At 36.0% G+C, this 20,054-nt stretch overlaps 2 protein-coding genes across 3 annotated transcripts; both read left to right on the top strand.

The window, feature by feature from the left end:
• The first annotated feature begins 945 nt into the window (after positions 1–945).
• Positions 946–3,125, top strand: LOC117906013 (calcium uniporter protein 4, mitochondrial). The gene is made up of 2 exons (XM_034818940.1): positions 946–1,615; positions 2,126–3,125. The coding sequence occupies exons 1-2, from the start codon at positions 1,034–1,036 to the stop codon at positions 2,573–2,575; spliced, it is 1,032 nt and encodes a 343-aa protein (XP_034674831.1). The 5' UTR covers positions 946–1,033; the 3' UTR covers positions 2,576–3,125.
• Positions 3,126–10,847: 7,722 nt separating this feature from the next.
• On the top strand, positions 10,848–19,725 carry LOC117906722. 2 transcript variants are annotated; one of them, XM_034819886.1, is made up of 17 exons: positions 10,849–11,366; positions 12,154–12,510; positions 12,611–12,763; positions 13,139–13,271; positions 13,366–13,479; positions 13,586–13,659; positions 13,781–13,855; positions 14,877–14,969; positions 15,134–15,194; positions 15,483–15,815; positions 16,359–16,485; positions 16,755–16,854; positions 17,338–17,407; positions 17,507–17,659; positions 17,821–17,916; positions 18,336–18,655; positions 19,107–19,725. In XM_034819886.1, the coding sequence occupies exons 1-17, from the start codon at positions 11,280–11,282 to the stop codon at positions 19,332–19,334; spliced, it is 2,574 nt and encodes an 857-aa protein (XP_034675777.1). In that variant the 5' UTR covers positions 10,849–11,279; the 3' UTR covers positions 19,335–19,725. The 2 variants fall into 2 exon arrangements, with proteins under 2 accessions (XP_034675778.1, XP_034675777.1); XM_034819887.1 differs by lacking the exon at positions 17,821–17,916 and having other exon boundaries at positions 10,848–11,366.
• Positions 19,726–20,054: the final 329 nt, after the last annotated feature.

Genomic DNA, 20,054 nt, shown 5'->3' with positions numbered 1-20,054 from the left:
ATAAAAATTAGAAAACATTTTTCAAACCAAAAGCAATTGATTATAAATTTTTTTAAATGTCTTTAATTAAAAAAAATATGAAAATTACTCTTATAAAATTCGGATTTTTTTTATTTCAAATTTCTTTTAATATAAAAATGGTGAAAAAATATAATTAAAATTTTAATATATGTTATGATATGTATTATTGAAAGGGTATTATTATTTTTAGTATTTATTTTTAAATGATTTAATAAAATATTTTAGTATGCTTATAATTAATTAAATAAATTATTCTAATATAATGATATATTCATTATATATTATTATAAATATTTTATTTTATTTTTTAACTTATTGTAAACTAGTTTTCACTTTTTTAAAATATAAAATTAATTAATAAATCGTTTTTACTTCTCTCTTCTACAAACATGAAAATGAAATAAAAAAAGTTAGACTTATTTTTCAATAGAAAAAATAAATAATTTAAATATTTATCATTAATTTAATTAGTATTTATTTATTTATATTAATTTAAATTAAAATAGAATATAAAGATTCAGTTAAAATAGAAGTTTAGTATTAATTTGAATTAGAGTAGCAATAATACAATTCAATTTTATTGATATATAAATATTCAGATTATTCCTCCATGTTTTCTACCAAAGGAAAGCGTAAAACATTGACGTCAACTCTCAACCAAAGGATTCTATTTTCTGCAAATTTTCTCAATCGTTAAAAAGTCGTTCACTTGCGTCATCTGACCGACTGATTCAGTGGTGTAAAGACCACCGGACTCCATTGTGGAAAGGGCATTTTAGTCATTGTGTGCGAGAAACTGGGAAGTGAAAAATATTTTAAAGAGAACATCTGAGGAAAAATTGAGCAATAGGTGAATCTCGCCACTTTACTAGAATCCTAATCAGATTCTTTGATTATCTTCCTCCTAAATGGGACCCTATATATAGAGGAAGCCATTCATCCCCGCTTCCCATGCGATTTCAATAGTCATCTCCACTACTCGGTCCTCGTCCTCTCTCATTCTCTCGAATAAATGGCGCTTCGGAGAACGCTGGCGAAGCGCCTCCTTAACATAACCAGAACTCCATCGCCGGCCGGTACTCTAGAACACTCTCCCATCTCCTCTCCCTCATTCCAAAATCTAGTCCCTTCCAATGCAGTCAAAACGAATTTTCATGACGACTTTCTGGACTCCTCCGACAACGGGTTTTTCCGGCGTTTCCTTCAGCGCCGAGCGTTGAATCAGCTTGCTAGGCTCCCGGAACTTCTCTCCGTGCCTGTCGGAGACAAGCTGAGAGAGAAGCTGAGAGGCTTGAACGGTACAGGTGAACGTCTCCGGCTTGACGGACTGAGTCCACCGGCGCCGGCGATGAGAGATTCTCAGGACGGAATATCTGTTGAAGATGCTAGAAAGCTGCTGAAGGTGCCGCAGGTGGAGAAGCTGAAGCGGACGCTGAGACAGATCCCGAAGAACTCTATTCCGTATTCGGAGTTCATCCAGATCTGCGTTGAAGTTTGTTCGAACAAGGATGAAGGTGCAGAGTTTGCCAAGATGTTGGATGAGTCCTGGAGTGTCATCGTTCAAGGGAACATCGTGTTTCTGCGGCCGGAGCAGGTATCATCACTCTTTCCCGTTCACTTTAACCCCATTATCTCTGTTTATTTTTGTCTTTTTCAGCGTTTTAATTTAATTAATTTTAATTAATTTTGAGTCAAACGGACCAAAATATCAATATGATATGCACAACACTCGGCGGGACAAACCTCAAACAGTGGGGGTGTTTCAGTAAATTTCTCTCCACTGCCCAAGGATGACACATCCACACTTATTTAACGCCGTTGTGCCATGGGCAACGATCTTTGGATGTAACGCCCCTGACGAGGGAATCGTCACGTGCTATCTGAGCGGCGTGGATTCACGCTCTTGAATGCATTCTATGCATCTGGAGAGACTGAACGGCCTCTGCCACGATACAAATACGTGTCCAGTGTGTACATTAGCATGAAGGGACCTTTTCTTAGTATGGCTTGTGCCTGGTTTTGGGTTCCATTTACCCAATTTCATATGGAAGAAGTTTTTGGGTTAATCAATATCTGGGCTTATTTGTTTATTGGGCTGTTGCAGGTGGCCAAGTCCATCGAGACCGTCATCTCTCAATCAATAGCCACCCCGAATGACCCAAGAAGAGAAGAACTAGAGCAGATGGAGAAGCAGAAGAGCGTAATCGACCAAAAAGCCAAGACTCTGGTCCAAGGAGAACTCTACTGTGGGCTGGGCTTCCTGGTTCTCCAGACACTGGGCTTCATGAGGCTCACCTTCTGGGAACTGAGTTGGGATGTGATGGAACCCATCTGCTTCTTCGTGACCTCGCTCCACTTTGCCGGCGCCTATGCCTTTTTCCTCAGAACCTCCAAAGAACCGTCGTTCGAGGGGTACTTCCAGCGCCGATTCAAGGCCAAGCAAATGCAGTTGATGAAGACCCACAACTTTGACTTGGAAAAGTACAACAACCTCTGCAGAGCCTTCTATCCTAACTACTACTCACCCAACTCAGACCATTTTCCCCCCCTCTGATCGTGCAGAGGGAGCTTTTTTTGGTGCTCTGCACCGTTGAATAGGTCTCTAACTCATTCTCAAGAAATAAAGTTAATACAGCCAATACAAACCCTTTTTATGATTAATAAGACTGGCCATCAATTCAGCCTGTAATGAATCGAGTAATTTTCCATGGATTGAGCTCAACATGAGATCCAACCCATTGACGACTACTCCAAAGATCACTTTTTTAAGGTGGACGGAGCGTGATCCCTTGGCATTATAGCAGGTGAATTAGGCAAGTGCTGGTCTTCATTAAGATGACAAGTAATGGACTTAGAGCAGCAGTGGTGGATGATGGACAGGTTATCGCCCTCTAAAAGGCTTCCTGAAGAGTTGAATGTATATAAGTTTGTAAATATTAGTGGTAAGTGGTAACAGGCTTTTTAATGGCCTGGGCTCAGAGGAGATGTTTTTAGTCTTTTAGAAAACACAGTCCACATCCTGTATAGCAGTCCGCCTTTACCGGCTTCCTCGGGCTGTTTTGCCTCCCCTGGATGAATAAATTATTTTACCATTAAATACAAAATACGACGTATATAATCATCCAATATGTTTAAGGAAAACTTTTTTTATTTAGATTATTGAAAGAAAATATTTTTTTCCTATTTAATTTTATTATAAAAATAAAAAATTTAAATATAATTAAAATTATTAAAAATATATATATTTTTTTTAAAATTATTTAATATTTATATATAATAGTTAAATAAGTGAAAAAAATTTGAAATAAAATATAAAAATAATTTATTAACTTTAAATCTAATTTTTTTATTTTTTTCTTACTTTATCTCTTTATTTTCTTTTCCTCATATATTCCTTTAAATTTTTTGGATTCATGGAAAACTTTTAGTAAGGAAGATTAAGTTTCGAAAAATTACATTTTCTACAAACTTTCTAGATTTTTTTATTTTTAAGGAAAACGAGATGAGTAATATTTAAGTCTCTTGTTTACATTTACTATTTTTTTCATCACTTTTTTCTTATATTTGGATAATGTAAGGAATTCATTTTTTTTTCTTTAATATTTTGTAGGATCCAAACATAAGTAAAAATGGGAAAACATTAGGTCTGGATGCAAATCTTATTAATTTTGAAGAAATAAATTAAAAAAATCTAAATTTTTTAAGTTAGCCCCAAACATTGCTAATTTTATATCTAGAAATAAATATTTATTGTCTTGTGAAGATATGGTGAATCCAAAACATCCCAAAGAAATACAATAAAAGAAAAAAAAATAGAATAAAAGAATATAATTATCATAATAATAATAATAATGTAAAAAAAAAATATTTAATGCATATTTAATTACCTTTTTAAGATATTCTATCACCCTTTGTCAATAAAGAGGAGGTAAAATGGTGGAAATACTGAAATAGCATTACCACGCCAAACTTTCGTTAAACGAAGAGAGTAAATACAATTTTCATTGGGCAGGATTTGGTCCAGAGGAACCAAAGCACATAGGACTGCAAACAGAAACAGCCCAAGCCTTGATCATTATTTTGGGTCTGCTTGGCCAATCCATCTGACCAACTCAATGCCCAGCCCATTATTATTTTCCGAGGCTGAAGTTGATTCCAAAATGATGTTAAAATTTGGGCGAGTGTGATGACAAAACAAGAAGTGGTTGAAACTCCACTTAAAATGGGCACGGTAGTAACAAGTATGATTAGTTTTAGTTACATGAGCCCCATGTAGATAATGGGCCTTAGAATTAAAACAAAGGCCCCAAAAGTCCCCCTGAACCTAACTTTGGTTTGATCCATTTCGCTTTCATACGAGTCAATGGATGAGCCTCAGCAACATCATTTGGTACCATTTTCTAATCAGAAATTCACATGCCCAAACAATTTAAATCCGAATAAGCTTCCCTGTGCTTGTCTTGAAAGGAAAATGCCCTGAAATCCCAAGAAAATTGTGTTCCATCTTGTGGACATGTCATTTGAGTAAAAGAGAATCATTAAGGTTGGTTGGCCACCCATTTCATCCTAGGCCTCCTACAATCCCTACCCATATGGCCATATCCACAACAAACCATGAAGCATGACCCCACATTAAGTTCCAGACATTTACAAATATTGACCCTATATTCATGTTTACAAATTTCTCAATTGCCCATCATCCCCAAATCACTCAATCTGTAAAATCAAGTATAAACCAATTTACTCCTTCCACTAATGATTAGAGAAAAATCATAATCATATCGTTATTGTTGTTAAATCTATCATGATCCAGCACCCACCCACTCCCGGCTAACGTAGTCAGTGATTGCATGTGAAAGTTCTGAACTATAAACCAACCCAACCAAAAAAAAAAAAAAAAGGGTTGTCCAACTAATCACTCAACTACTTCCAAACCCAAGTAATTTCCAAATTTGGTGTCACCTTCACCAATCTCAACCGTCCATTAACGAGGGTCCCACTTAGACAACGAACCAAATCTCCCACCACACCTTCCCAAAAGAAAAAAAAAAAACTATTTTTTCTAATTTCAACCCCGTAGGAAGACCCGCATCTAAACATCCACATGCCTCTCCAGATTCATTACGTAGGACCCACTCATATTGAAGTTGAATAATGACCCTTATGCTGTACTTATCCGTGTCATTCAGCTATAAATAATGTAAAAAATGGAGACCCTGGACGTATTTTTACTTTTGTGCAATTATAAATTAGCCTGTGCGTTATTAAATTATTAAAATGTTTCTCCCCCGTATACGTACATTAATTATTGGAGCAGTTCCTGTGAAAAATGTATTGAGAGTCACACCAATTTTGTGAAACTGAAATGGTTCAAAGGTGGGTTCCCACCAACACTCATAGAGTGAAGTGTGCCCATTAAATGGACCCTATGTGCTACTTCAATTATCTCACAAGTTGGTACCTAACTTATCCCTTCCAATGCGCGGAAACTATATTAAACTCCCACCTGTAATGTTGTATACATGGATTGTGATAAATGATCGTGTCGGGGAACACATAGGCACCCTTTGGTTGTATTTTCCATGTGGGTAGGAGGAAAGCCGAGTTGTAAGTGAAGATGGTGCTTTCATCGTATTCATGTGCCTCATTTGGCATCGGTTTTATGAAGGGTCAATGCTTCGATTGAATTACATTTTGTGGTAAAAATGGGCAAATGGCATTGCAAATTTGCAAGGAGGTAATGTAAGGTAAGGTAAGGTAAGGTAAGGTAACTGCCACATGCCAGTGGCCCGGATATTTAGAGCATGGGTCACTTCAATTAGAGCCTTTTGAGTTGATACACTTCTGGCTTTGACATGACACCACTGGGCTCGGCTCCCTTTTTTTTACTAGATAAGAAAGAGTAGAACTCAAGTCTAGACCCAACCCATGAATCAAGAACGCCAAGGGTTCAATAATCAATACGATAGTTGTTGGGACACCCCACCAAAATGACTTTTAGTGGAAATGGGCCTTCCCTTGGAGGTCTCAGTTTGGCTTCTACTGCCTCCTGCACAACTTTATTCTTTCATTCATTCATTTATTTATTTATAGAAAACCAAAGGTGCCTCAATTTGATCATTTTATGGTTCATCTACTTTATTACTTTGTTGGTGGCAGGCAACCTAATAGTTAAATTGGGCACAGGATCTCAAACCTAAAAGTACGATGGCATAATGGGAAGACCAGTTACTTTAAACATGACCTAAAAGGTCCCAAGTTTTTTAAGCGGAAACTTTTTTGGCCTGAAGATATTTTTCCCTTTTGGAAGGTCCCGGTCCAACTCCCTGGCCTAACCATTTATGATGATGGTAACTTTAGAAAAAGTCCAATGGCTTCCATCCAAACTTCAAGCCGAGTCCAGCTCTAAAGCAATGGTAATGGACAAAATGGGTTGAGTTGGAGAGGTCGTGAAATTTTCATATCAATTGGGAAAAGGAGAAATGGCAGTCACAAAATTCCTAATTCTTCATCTGATCAACAACCGGGCTGCGAGTAACAGCAGAACAACATGTCATTAAACTCTGCTCCTTTTCGGAATATGCATCTTTTAATGCCCCAAAACAAGCTCGGGTCCACATCCTAAGACAATACCCACCTCGCTTTTCAAAAACATGTCTCTCTTTTTCAATGTTATTAAATTTGATAGAGATCGGAGGAGTAAGAAATAGAAGCCGAGTTGTGTAACAGACCGTTTCATCTTCTACTTAATTTTCAATAGTGGTATTCTTCTCCTGACCGACTTTTTGTTGGTAATATTTAAAGAAAAAGAAAAGGATTTTTCCTTTCCTTCTCCTTTCTTTTCTTTTTTTCTTTTTTTTTTTTTTGAATATTATTATTATATTACCTCACATAAAGCACCAAGGAGAGGCTTGTGTCATGTACATACTCACATGGAAGTGAATGGGGTTAAAAGTTGGATCCTTATGACCATTTCCGGTATGATTTTCTTGCAGCTGTTGAATATTGCACGTCAAAACTTCTATTCTGGTAAGATGATCATGTGATTTAGAGCAAACATAAAAAGACCCATATTGCAGAAAAAAATCACATTTCAAGTAATGTGAACTCTCAGGCTGCCATGCCCATCTCATTTTTCTGGTATCTGCATCCTTCCAAATTTCTAATCCCCCCTTTTTTTTCCCAATGATGCCAAAACCTAGTCTGATTGTTTGCAGTGAATCCTTATCCAAGCAAGGAAATATTCCCATAATTTGGCAGAATTTAAAGCTTGATAGACACTGAGATAGGTAGAGGATTCAGCAAGAAAAAGGTACAGCCCCACCACAAGACAATGGAAAGTCTATGTCTATTAAAAAAGACCAAATATTTCCATTTTTTTCAAAAATAAGCCACCACTCTACTCCATTGCTACATAGCCCATTAATTCTTACATGTACTTTGTCTGGTTGTGTTACCATTTTCAACTATACATCAACATAAATTAAATAAGTCATTGGGTATAATAATTTCATTTGTAACCTTAGGATCAATGATCCAAACATGGCTTTAGAGTAGACTTGTATGATGTGATTTCCAACTATAAAATATTTAATTTATCATTATTAAATATCAATTAACATGTAAATTTGGTGTTGAATACCATAAAAGATTTTATTGATCATGATTTCACACTGATTAGCTTTTAGAATAAGAATAGTGTCGAATGATATTTTTTTATAAGTATCGAAAATACATCATCGATCAGATTATATCACATATACATTTTTTTTTATATCATTAGACCTTAATACCAATTATTTATATTATTTTTGAATGATCTACATATTTTCATATGTATGTATATTTTCAACTATACATATTTAAATTATAATGGGAACAAATCCGATACCTTAGCATTTTACACGAGATTATACAATCAACCCTAATTCAAAGACAAGCTATTTCCTAGGCATCTAAGAGGGTTATGACGGTGCAAGCCATGATGGGGCCACTTTTGGGGTGATCCCCTTCTAAAATAATGAAAAGTTGAGGTTTATTAATTGAATTGAATGAGCTGTATCCTAACTACTATTGGTAAACGAGAACAGCTGAAGACAATGATACATCGATTTGTGATGGTATGCAAATAGACAATGATTTAAGATGGGGTAGACAAATGGGGAAGAAGGTGAGGGAGCGTAGCAAGAAAAATATAATGAAAGCTTAGGTTATAGGTCATCAAAATACCAAACCTAACCACCCTCCTCTCATCAAAGTCATATACCATAAAGAATTCCTAGTTCCGGTCGTTTGCTTCTCCATGCCTTTTCTCTATCCCTCATCTCCCTTCTATTGGAATTGTTCCTAACCAAATCTTTACTGCAAGTAATACCAATACCACCCGTGTTTCAATCTCTCTCGTCTCTTTTTTTTTCCCATTTTTTTAATTGCAAAATATATATATATATATATATATTATAAGGAGGGGTAATAGAGGAATAATGTAGAGGGGTAAGGTGGGAATTGTGTTTGGGGCAGATTTTGAATTGATAAAAAGTGAGAATGTGAAATGTTGAATTCAGCTGAGAATTGTGACCATTCATTTAAATACCACGACTAGTACGCGCATAAATGCTCTTCTGGATCCCACGCTCCAGAAACAATGAGGACAAGCTCTGGGAGCCGTGCATTGGACTTTCGCATTTGCTCCAATAATACCTCATGGTCATGGGTTCAGGCAAGGGCGAGTTGGGTACATCTTGCTGTTTCATTAAATAAGATTTTTTTTAATATATAAATTAAAAATGAATATCTATTAGAAACAATATTTTTCTATTGTTTACATTAAATCTATTTTTTAAAAGTAAAATTAAAAAAACAATACTTCTCATAAATCCCGTAAATTAGATATTCATGTCCTGTTTTACAACGGTAACAATTTTATGTTCTTCCAAAAAAAAAAAATGAAACTAGAAAAATAGACATTTTGGAATAATTTTTTTTATTATTTCGATTTATATTTTTAAAAAATAATTATTTAAATATGTGAAATTATTAAAAAATAAGTTAAAAATATTTTAAATTTCTAAATGTATAAAAAACATTTACTTTCACAATAATATAATAATCAGAGGCACCCCCAAATATAGAAAAGCCCGTGATATTAATTGTCGCGCCCATATTAATTTACCCTTTGCCATTCCCCTCATACAGAGTGTACCCGTACGCCGGTGGACCCCAACAGGATAAGGCAGGAACCCAGTGATCAATATTGTACGTCTGATCCATCATAATTCGGTGATCATACAATTAATCTCAATCACACACCACTCTGATTTTATTTATTTATTTATTAATTGAATTAACGGCGAGATCACCTACTCCCCAATTTATTGTGGCTGTCAGATCTGGTACCCGACTATTTGTTTTTTTATTTATCGACTTCTTCTGAGTTCCACCTTCACTTCAGTCCGCCCGCGCCCGGTCGTACCGACGGTTTGCTTTATGAATTTTTGTTTGGGACTGGTTCCTACGCTTTCATCACACGCCATTCATTATGATAAATAATCGAAAGCGGCTAATGGCGGATTAAGATTCATTGTCTTTTATTTTTTTCTGGGTGAAAGTTCCTGGAAGATGTGCCTCCTTTTGTTTCTTCTTTTTTATCATTAGATTTAATGAAAACTTTTTCCATAGCCGATGGGGTTTTGCTATATGGAAAAATAGCTCATGATATGGAAATGTTCAGTTCAACTTTTCTTATTAATTCATTCATTCATTCACTACAGTTTTGTGACGTGTTTTTATCTTTTTTTTTTTTTTTTACTCTAGCATACGTGGCATCCAAGTTATTTTATTATATATCTTATCCTAATCTTATTATTATTATTATTATTTTATCTCAATCTAATTATTTTGTATCCTTATCCCATATATTTATACTTCTATTTAATAACCATGAGAATCTGTATTAGGATTTAATAGATTATAATTTCTTATTTTGAAAAATATTTCCTTTCAATATGCTTAAACAAATTGTAAAAATAATAATCAACAAATTCATTATCATGCCTATTTGGCATATTAGTTAATTTCCTTTATTGATTACGTTTATTTTTAATCCATTTGAAAGCAACAATGACCCGGGATTGTTTATTTTTGGATTATTTAATTAAAAGAGCCTTTAAAAATCTAAATTTCAAAATTTAACCCTTCATAAGTTTTCTTTATCCTTTTTTAATAAAAATATTTTAGTTATTTTTATTTATTAAAATGACATTTTATTTGAAAACTTACATATATAAATATTTGGAATAGTAAAAGGTATTTATATAAAAAAAATAAATTATTTTTTAAATAAAAAGACGAAAAAAGTTAAATTTACGATTTGAAGATTATTTTATTATTTTTAATTAATTAATCCTTTATTTTTACACGTTAAAGGGAAAATGCCGTAGCCACCAAGGAATAATAAAACATTTAATACAAGAATAATTTTTTTATTGACCGTTATGTTCCCTGGTTCAAACCTTCACCACAATTTGAATCTCAAATTCATGTGACATTGTAATAATAAATTAATATAACGAGTACTGTTTTGGTAATTTAATTTACAGCAACGGGATTAATAATTGGATAAAAGACAAAGCTATATAATTAGTAATGAATCCATATCTGGTAATTTGACTATTAAGCTGTCAGCTGGTTATTTGGTAATTTGAAGGAAAAGTAGAAGTGTGTTGATGGAACAGATATTTTCTCAATATTTTATATCACCCACTAGCTTTTAATTAAATTAGAGAAAAGGAGGGGATATAAAAGAGAATTTTCATCCATGCCCGTAACCCATTACCCACAAACCCCCTTCCAAGGCTGAACTCAACCATTGAGGCATTGAAATGGTTGAGATTTGATAATTCGCCAAGTCTAGTGTTGTTTTTCAAAAGGGTTTGAAGACTCTGTAATAACCTACCTCAAAATTGAATCAGTCTACGGGTATATATATATACTTAACTGAGAAACCCAAGAACGAGAAGACCTTTCCTTTGTACCATTGTTTTTGCTTTTTGTCCGAATCAGGACGGCTCAGAGGTAGAGGGTTTGTTTTTGGGTCTTCTGGTTTTTGGGCTTTTTTTTGAATTTTTGGAATCGGCTTCTGTAAAAGAGTTGAAATGCAGAACAGCCTGCGATTTTTCTGGGTCTTGGAGCCGATTGGAAAATCGCCGGCGATTTGATGGAATTAGCGTCGTTTGTGTTCTCGTCAAGCACATTATTTCATGGAGGTGAAGTTTCAGTGTAGTTCATGTGCCGTTTCTTCGAGGACGAAGTTTTGGAGCAGGCTCCGATTCGCTGTTGTTTTCGAGGTAAGCTCTGGTTCAGTTACTTTTGCTGTTGGAAATGGAGATTTAGGGTTTTATTTTGTTTCCCGAGAATTCATGGAAGGATGGGAGGTTTGGAATTTTACAAATGCTACTCTGATTTTTGTCATTTATTTTTCTCCTGTTTTCTCGGCAACCAAACAGGGGTTTGGGTTTGTTTGTGGGAGAAATTTTGGACATTTTTTTTTTTTTTTTTTTGTGAAAGGAGCTTTCTTAGCAATGAAGAGTTTTACATGACTCTCAAGATCTCATGGTGCTTAGTTAATTCCTTTTCATGCTTTCTCTTTTCTTGTCTCCCCTTTTCGGCATTAGGTGTTTGAAGTGGTAAATTTTGGAGTTTCTATTTCTTTTCTATTTCTATTTTTTTTTCTTCTTTTGAGTAATTCCTAGCTGGGTTCAATGGATCTAGGGTTTGGGCTTTTAGCCAACATCAATGCTCAGATTTGTTGAAGTTCAAGGATTTCTGGGGTCACCCTTTAAGAATCGCTTGCTATTTGTGGTTTTTGTTGAGGTTAGCAAGTCTCTTGGAATTCAAGTATTTCAGCTCTGGCTTGATAGTGGCTAGTATGAGTTCAAGTATTTAGTAGATCTGCTAGCTTTTTAGCAAAATTATATCTGTCAAGGTGCGGTTTGTTTTGCCATAAAATAGTTCCAGGAAAAATTTCTTTGGTGAAAAAGCTGGCAGTTCTGTACATGACGATCTTCCCTTTTTTCTTTTTTTTTTGCACCTCATTTTAACCTTATGTTTTTGGGCATCTTGGTTATGCTTCAGCTTGTATTGATATTGGCATGGTTTGAAGCTGCTAATGCAAAATCCCAAGAACACCAACTGCAAGCGCAAGGTGTGGAAAAGGGAAGTAGAAATGTTGTGTCTCATTCCTGCATCCATGACCAGATACTGGAACAAAGGAGGCGGCCAGGTCGCAAAGTGTATTCTGTTACCCCGCAGGTTTATGAGGAATCTGGTATCTCAAAACCCCTTCATGGCAAAGGGAGGGCATTGCTTAGCGTTTCTAAATTTTCAGAGGAGCAAGAGGATGTGAAGGAACCGATTAGAATTTATCTTAATTATGACGCTGTTGGTCATTCTCCTGACAGAGACTGTCGGAATGTTGGTGACATTGTCAAGGTGGGTTGTTTTCAGTGAGCCAGTAGGCTCTGGACTGTAAACTTGCCATGGCATTATAACTAATTTTAGTATTGGTTTTTTCCATTTTTCTTTTAACCAGCTTGGCGAGCCTCCTGTAAGAAGTTCTGTGACTTTTGCTCCTGGCATCCCTTCTTGCAACCCTCATAGTGATCCTCCAATTTTTGGTGACTGCTGGTACAACTGCACTTTGGATGATATAGCTGGTGAAGACAAAAGGCACCGCCTTCGTAAGGTTATAATTCTTGCTGATGATTATACTACTTTATCACTTCATGCTTGGCTCATATTGTTTGGCAATTTGTCATTCTTACTAGTTATTGACATATCTAAAATCAACATGTCATCCAACCATCGTCTCCCCCTAACTTTATGAAAAGATCCAAAAAATAATAAGAATAATGATAAAGGTATGTTGTAATTGGATATGCATGCTAATTTGTAGATGATCATTTGAATTTTTATATTAATTGGTCGTGTCCTCTAGAAAGACCTTGTTCATATCATAGCGAAAATTTATGATCTCTGTGTCTTAAGACGTTAATTACACTATTATTGTCAGATAGGTTTTGCTCAAACAGATTAAATTTCTAAAAGTGACTCAATACAGGCTTTAGGGCAGACGGCAGATTGGTTTAAAAGAGCCTTGGCTGTTGAACCTGTAAAAGGGAATCTGCGGTTGAGTGGATATTCTGCATGTGGACAAGATGGAGGTGTGCAGCTTCCACGTGCATATGTAGAAGGTATCATTGTTGGTGCAACAACAGTTTGTATATTGCTTACCTATTTTTTCTTATATTCTTTAGAAATAACTGTTCTCTTTTGTATGTTTTCCAGAGGGTGTAGCCGATGCAGATTTGGTTCTTTTGGTAACTACCAGACCAACGACTGGGAACACTCTTGCATGGGCAGTGGCATGTGAACGTGATCAGTGGGGTCGTGCAATAGCTGGTAAGCTATTCATGAAGCATTATTTTTTGTGGGTGCAAAAAATGCACCCAATTTTGCCTCAGAAACCTGAATTAAGAACAACTAATGCTAATGTTCCCTTTTGCAGGGCATGTGAATGTTGCTCCTCGTCATTTGACTGCTGAAGCGGAGACCTTGCTTTCAGCTACTCTAATACATGAGGTCAGTTGATTTTAAGTTATTGAAATGTTTACCTATCAAAAAAAAAAAAAAAAAGGTTATTGAAATCATAGAAGTATAGAAGGTACTCCTGTTTTCATCAGCTAGTTTGGCCTTGGTCCAGGTTATGCATGTTCTCGGCTTTGATCCCCATGCCTTTGCACATTTTCGGGATGAGAGGAAAAGAAGACGTGCTCAGGTAAATACAATGACGTTATGATGAATGATCCACATTATAGACTGGGATGATATGCCGTTTATATAGGTTTTTAATCTGCAAAAAAATTGTGATTGTAAAATCAGCAATTGTTCACATTTGTCTAGATATGGTAGTATTTTCAACATTTAATTCCCAATGTACTGAAAGAGCTAGAGAAATTCCAAGGATACACCTTGGTTTTTGGAACTTGGATTGTTCTCCCTACATTTTTTTAAACATAGATCCTTGTCATTGTAAGTGATGCTGACAAATGCTTATCACTCTGTTCCTGTGACCGTTATAATTTTCTTGCAGTTTGTCATACAAATTGTTTTAGAAATTATAATATCTAACTAAAAGTGGTTCTATGGGTTGATTGGTTTATTTTCTTGACTGGAATGAAGCCCAGATTGCTTTATACTTTAGAGCCAATAGTTAATCTATTGTTGTTGAAATGTGAAATGTCAACCATGACACAGCTACTTTAGAAACCATGGCTGTTGTCTTGATAGTTCTTTTGAATGATTTTGATGTGAAATATGAAACAACATTCTTTTGTTTGCCCCATTGCATTATCTGTTTTATTGCTTTGTTATTAGGATGGACCTCCAGTCAAAAGGCCACCACTCCTTGATCCCAAAATAAATAATGTTTGTTTAATATAAACCATGATTTTAACAAATCCGTTTGGCTTATTACCTGTCATTTAATTATTCCTTCAAAAAATAATCTGCATCAAGTTTTTCTTAATTGGGACATTTATATATTGGAGAAACAGTATTTTGACTTGATAATTGGAATGGGAGCAAGTGGATGGATAATGAAAGATTTGGAAGTTAAAAATTGCTCATTTTGGATGAACTTTCTATTCCTTTATTTCTTGCTTTTGCCTGGGCATTAGATCAGTGGATCATATTATATCAATTTGTATTCACTTAGTTTATGCCTCCTTTTTTTCAGTGTGACAACCTTTCCAAATTTTTAAATGCAGTTTTCCTTCAATCGTATTGTCTATTTTCAGGTCATTGAACAAACTGTTGATGAAAAGCTTGGGCGAACAGTGACGCGTGTGGTGCTTCCTCGTGTTGTCATGCACTCACGGTACCATTATGGGGTATTGACAACTTATTATGCACAGCATCTTTTTTTTTTTTCCTTTAAACAGAAAATATGCAGTTTTAGTTTTTTTATTTTTTGTTTTTGGTGACATTCTGTGACTAAGATTTCCAATAACAAACCAACAAATCAACAAACCCTTGATAAGTGTCTTATTGGCAGGCATTCTCTGAAAATTTTACTGGTTTAGAATTAGAAGATGGAGGAGGACGCGGCACTTCAGGTTTTTTCCTTGTTTTCTTTTTAAACATTTTCTCTTTTGACTGTTGAAGGAAACTGGGTGATAATGTGATGTTAATATGTGGGATAGAAATATCTGGAGAAATAATGTTTGGAAAAGGATGTGAATGACCAAAATTTAAATGCTTACCTTTCCGAAAAAAAAAAAAATTGTGATAAAGACTGCACAGATTTGATGCTGTCTGGTACCTACCATATATTTTCCTATTAAATATTAACTCTGCCAGGATTTATCTGTCCTATAGTGACAAATATTTGAACTTGCCTGCAGGATCTCACTGGGAAAAGAGGCTTCTGATGAATGAGATTATGACGGGCTCAGTGGATACAAGATCTGTTGTTTCGAAAATGACACTAGCTTTATTAGAGGATAGTGGCTGGTATCATGCTAATTATAGTATGGCAGACCGCCTTGATTGGGGCCGCAACCAAGGAACTGAATTTGTTACCTCCCCTTGCAATCTCTGGAAGGGGGCATACCATTGCAACACAACGCAGTCATCGGGCTGCACATATAACAGGGAGGCAGAGGGCTACTGCCCAATTGTAAGTTATAGTGGAGACCTCCCTCAGTGGGCCCGTTATTTTCCACAGGCTAACAAAGGTGTGTGTTATGCCTTAGCTTTTGCATTTTCTCTTTTAGTGGTATACAAGTGGATAGTTACGTCTACAGAGTGTCGTTGAACTCATGGTCATCTCATTTGATAATTTGATGTGCTGTTACACCTTCAAAATTGAGATTTACTGTGAATGCATTTGTGCATTGTTGATCCCATAATCAAGCCCCTTACATAATGGTCTTTATTGCTAAAGAGTGGATCATTTAGGTGAACAATGGTATGTCTCAAAAGCCTTGTGACCATAGAGGTTCATATTGTATGCCGTAAACCACTTTCTCTTATACTCCACATGGATAGATGGATGATGCATGCTTTGTGAATGCATGGGTTCATATGTGGGTCCTAATATTCCAGTTTTAGATGGTAATTGCTGCCTCAGATAATAATATTGTGGATGCATACATCTTTTTCAATACATGTGCTGATGGACATAGAATTAGTCTAAATACATATCATGACCTCCTTTTTAATTTATTGATTTTGGCATTCATTTGGCTTACCATAACATGTATTATTGGCTATTGCAGGTGGGCAATCATCATTGGCCGATTATTGCACTTATTTTGTAGCTTACTCTGATGGATCATGTACAGATACTAACAGTGCTCGGGCACCTGACAGAATGTTGGGTGAAGTGCGAGGAAGTAACTCTAGGTGAGATTTGTACTTGAAACTTGTGAATGAATGATCAAAAGAAAATTGGTGCTTGAAACTTCACAGCCTCTGTAGCATGTCTCAGCCATGTGCTATCTGAATATAACTTGTACTAATGATATTTACTTAGAAACTTTAAGGTAGCTGATTTTAGTTACTTTAGAGGGGGGAGAGAATTTTGACTTGTAAACTAGGGTTGGCTATATGTGACTTTTATGTAACTGAAAGACAGTATATTTATAATGATTTCCCTCTTTTTTGATGTATAGATGTATGGCCTCATCACTTGTACGAACTGGGTTTGTACGGGGTTCTACAACTCAGGGAAATGGTTGCTATCAGCATAGGTGTATAAACAACACTCTGGAGGTATAATCTAGAGCCTTGATGTGTTCCTTTTTTGTGAGCTTTTTTTATATTCTTGTGGGCATGGGTTATTTTTATTTTTATTTTGTTATATCCTGGTTAAACACTAAATATGTGCTTCTGCAAGCACATGTACACTAAAGAGGGCAGATCTAAACATATCTAATTTTGTGCATAGAGTGCTAGGAAGAGGATGACCTCAATCAAGCAACATACTGCAGACATTTTGACTTAAAACCTTGAAGAAGTCTAGTCACTTGTGATGTAGATAAAAGCTGACTGCAGCATGTAAATTATTCCTGTCTATTTTTGGGGTTATGATGGAAATTTCCTTTTGCTTTTAAAATAAAGTTACTCTGGTAAATGTTCAACTCTTTTGATGGCAAAAGTTCTCTTTCGTGTGCAAGTGGGCTGTAACTTCTTTTATTAGGCAAATGAAGAGAGGTAAAAGCATATATTTAAACTTTGTTTTGTTCCTCTTTTTAGGTTGCTGTGGATGGTATTTGGAAAGTATGTCCTGAAGCCGGTGGACCAATTCAATTCCCAGGCTTCAATGGTGACTATGCTGTTTTATTTTGCTTATTTTTCATAGTCAAAATATCTGTTTTTTGGATTCTCTATACTAAGTTTCTCTTTGTTTTGTTTTTGCCTCTAGGTGAGCTAATTTGCCCAGTTTACCATGAACTCTGTGGCAGTGCCCCAGTTCCTGTAGTTGGGCACTGTCCCAATTCATGTGACTTCAATGGAGACTGTGTTGATGGAAGGTGTCATTGCTTTCTTGGGTTTCATGGTCATGATTGTAGTAAACGTGAGCTTTTTGTATCCCTTTCCCTCCATTCTATAGTCACTAATCTGTCTACTAGACAAAACTTAATATAAAGAATTCCAGAGTTTATTATTTATCTTTATTTACTCGATATTCACATTTGACATTCAAATGGAGATCTCTTTTCATTTTTCTCTTTGCAGGCTCTTGCCCTAGCAATTGTAATGGACATGGCAAGTGCCTTCCATCTGGGGTCTGTCAATGTGTTAATGGATACACTGGCATCGACTGCTCTACTGGTAAATGTGATAATTTTGGAAGGGTGTTTTCCTCTTTTTTTTTTTTCCTACGATTACTAGGCACTTTGCCTGATTTTGGTGAAAAGAGAAGTCCACTTAATTATTGGCAGTCACATGTTCTTTCATGGTAAATAAGTAGACATATTTTCCAAAACATTCATTGTGTTAACGAAACAAGAAATGTTTTTTCCTTAAAACACAAACTTCCGCAATTGTTAGATTACCTCAATGACTAGCTATACTTGAATGCTTTGACTTTTCAAATGACCCTAAGCTCTAATTGTGTGGTGAAGCTTGCCAAACAACTTTTCCCCAATCAAAAAATTAAGTTCCTTTCTTGCAGCATGCACTAGAGTCACTAGAATGTCTTCTGGTGGTTTGCTTCTCTTTATAACATATTGCTTGGAAATGATATGCAGCTGTTTGCGATGAACAATGCAGTCTTCATGGAGGGGTCTGTGATAATGGAGTTTGTGAGTTTCGATGTTCTGACTATGCGGGCTACACTTGCCAGAACAGCTCCCTGCTCCTCTCCAGTCTTTCAGATTGCAGAGAGGTGCTGGAGAGTGATGCCTCTGGGCAACATTGTGCGCCTAGTGAACCAAGTATTTTGCAGCAGCTAGAAGTGGTTGTTGTTATGCCCAACTATCGTCGGCTGTTCCCAAGTGTTGCTAGGAAGGTTTTTAATTTCTTTATCAGTGGGTACTGTGATGCAGCTGCTAAACGGCTAGCCTGCTGGGTAAGTTGTCCTTCTTGTCATGATAAAATAGTTCCTCTCTTATTTGGGCTTTTCCCATTGCTTTAAACCTAATGCATATCTAATTATGGGGGAAGCATCTTTCTGACCGAAAAACTTATGGTGGAAGTGTCCTAGGGTGAGATCGTCTCTAGCTATTATGTGTCAGTTACCTCATCATGTTCTTAAGCTTCCTAGTATGGTGCAACATCTAATTTTATGTGTCAGCCCTCTGCTTCTATTGATCAATCTAAATTGGGAAATCAAGCAAATTATCATTCACCCTTATATTGGCTTGTTGGGAGGGGGTTTATGAAATATTCATATAGGTTGCATGTTGATTAATGATTTCAGGAAACACCCATCCATACCCATGATTGTTTAATGTTCCATAACCATTATTACATTATAGTAAGATGCTTGGCTGATGACCTTTTGACTCAAAACTGATCAGATCTCGATCCAAAAGTGTGACAAGGATGGTGACAATAGGCTTCGGGTATGCCATTCAGCATGTCAGTCTTACAACTTGGCATGTGGAGCATCCCTTGACTGCTCTGATGAAACCCTCTTCAGCAGCCAGGATGAAGGGGAGGGTCAGTGCACAGGCTCTGGTGAGATGAAACTATCATGGTTGAATCGATTGCGGAGCAGGCTTACCTTTAGTTCCAGTTCCTTGTAAGAGATGTCTGTAAAATATAGGCCAGCTTTAGATTTTCATTTTTCTCCTTTCCTTCTCATTCCCGGGCTTGTAATTTTTCTAGGGTTTCCTTTTTTTAATTGTAGAAAAGTGGGGGGGCGCCTATTACACGTGCCCTAGATGTAGGGTTTTCCTTCCGCCCAGCCCAAATATCATTAACAAGGATTGGGTGGAATTGTTTACTAAGTTTTGGCTTTCAAAGATGAAAAGCCAAAATGTAGAGGAAATTGAAAATGTAATGTCTACCAAAAAAGGAAGAAAAAAAAGAAAAAAAAAAAGAAATGTGAAAACGGCTGTTGAGATCATTTGAATTGAGAGGTTGGCCGAAGGCCCAGCAAAAGAAAAAGCTCGTCTTATTTGTTTCTCTTTGTAATATCTTTAAGCCTTCTCTTCTTTGATTGGTGTATGGACTGTTCATCCGTGAATTATTTTCACCTAATCATTGTACAAAATCTGAAACCTGCGCCATCAACGGGCGTTGCATAAGAATCCAAAGCCACTCATGTCGTAAAGAAATATCTTAAAATGGGTACCATTCAAATTATGTATGTATTATTGGGTTTTAAACAGGACATTCATTGCAAGTAGGCAAATCAATTCAAAAGGTGAATTTTATGGGGCCAATTTTGTTCGCCTGCCCAGAAGTATGCACGACTGAAAAATGTGAACGCTCTGATGTTAAAGGAGGAAAAAAAAATTAAT

The sequence above is a fragment of the Vitis riparia genome, chromosome 18 (assembly GCF_004353265.1).
Source record: "Vitis riparia cultivar Riparia Gloire de Montpellier isolate 1030 chromosome 18, EGFV_Vit.rip_1.0, whole genome shotgun sequence".
NCBI lineage: Eukaryota > Viridiplantae > Streptophyta > Magnoliopsida > Vitales > Vitaceae > Vitis > Vitis riparia.
The sequence above is the reverse complement of the archived record's forward strand: the minus strand, read 5'-3'. Positions and strand labels throughout refer to the sequence as shown.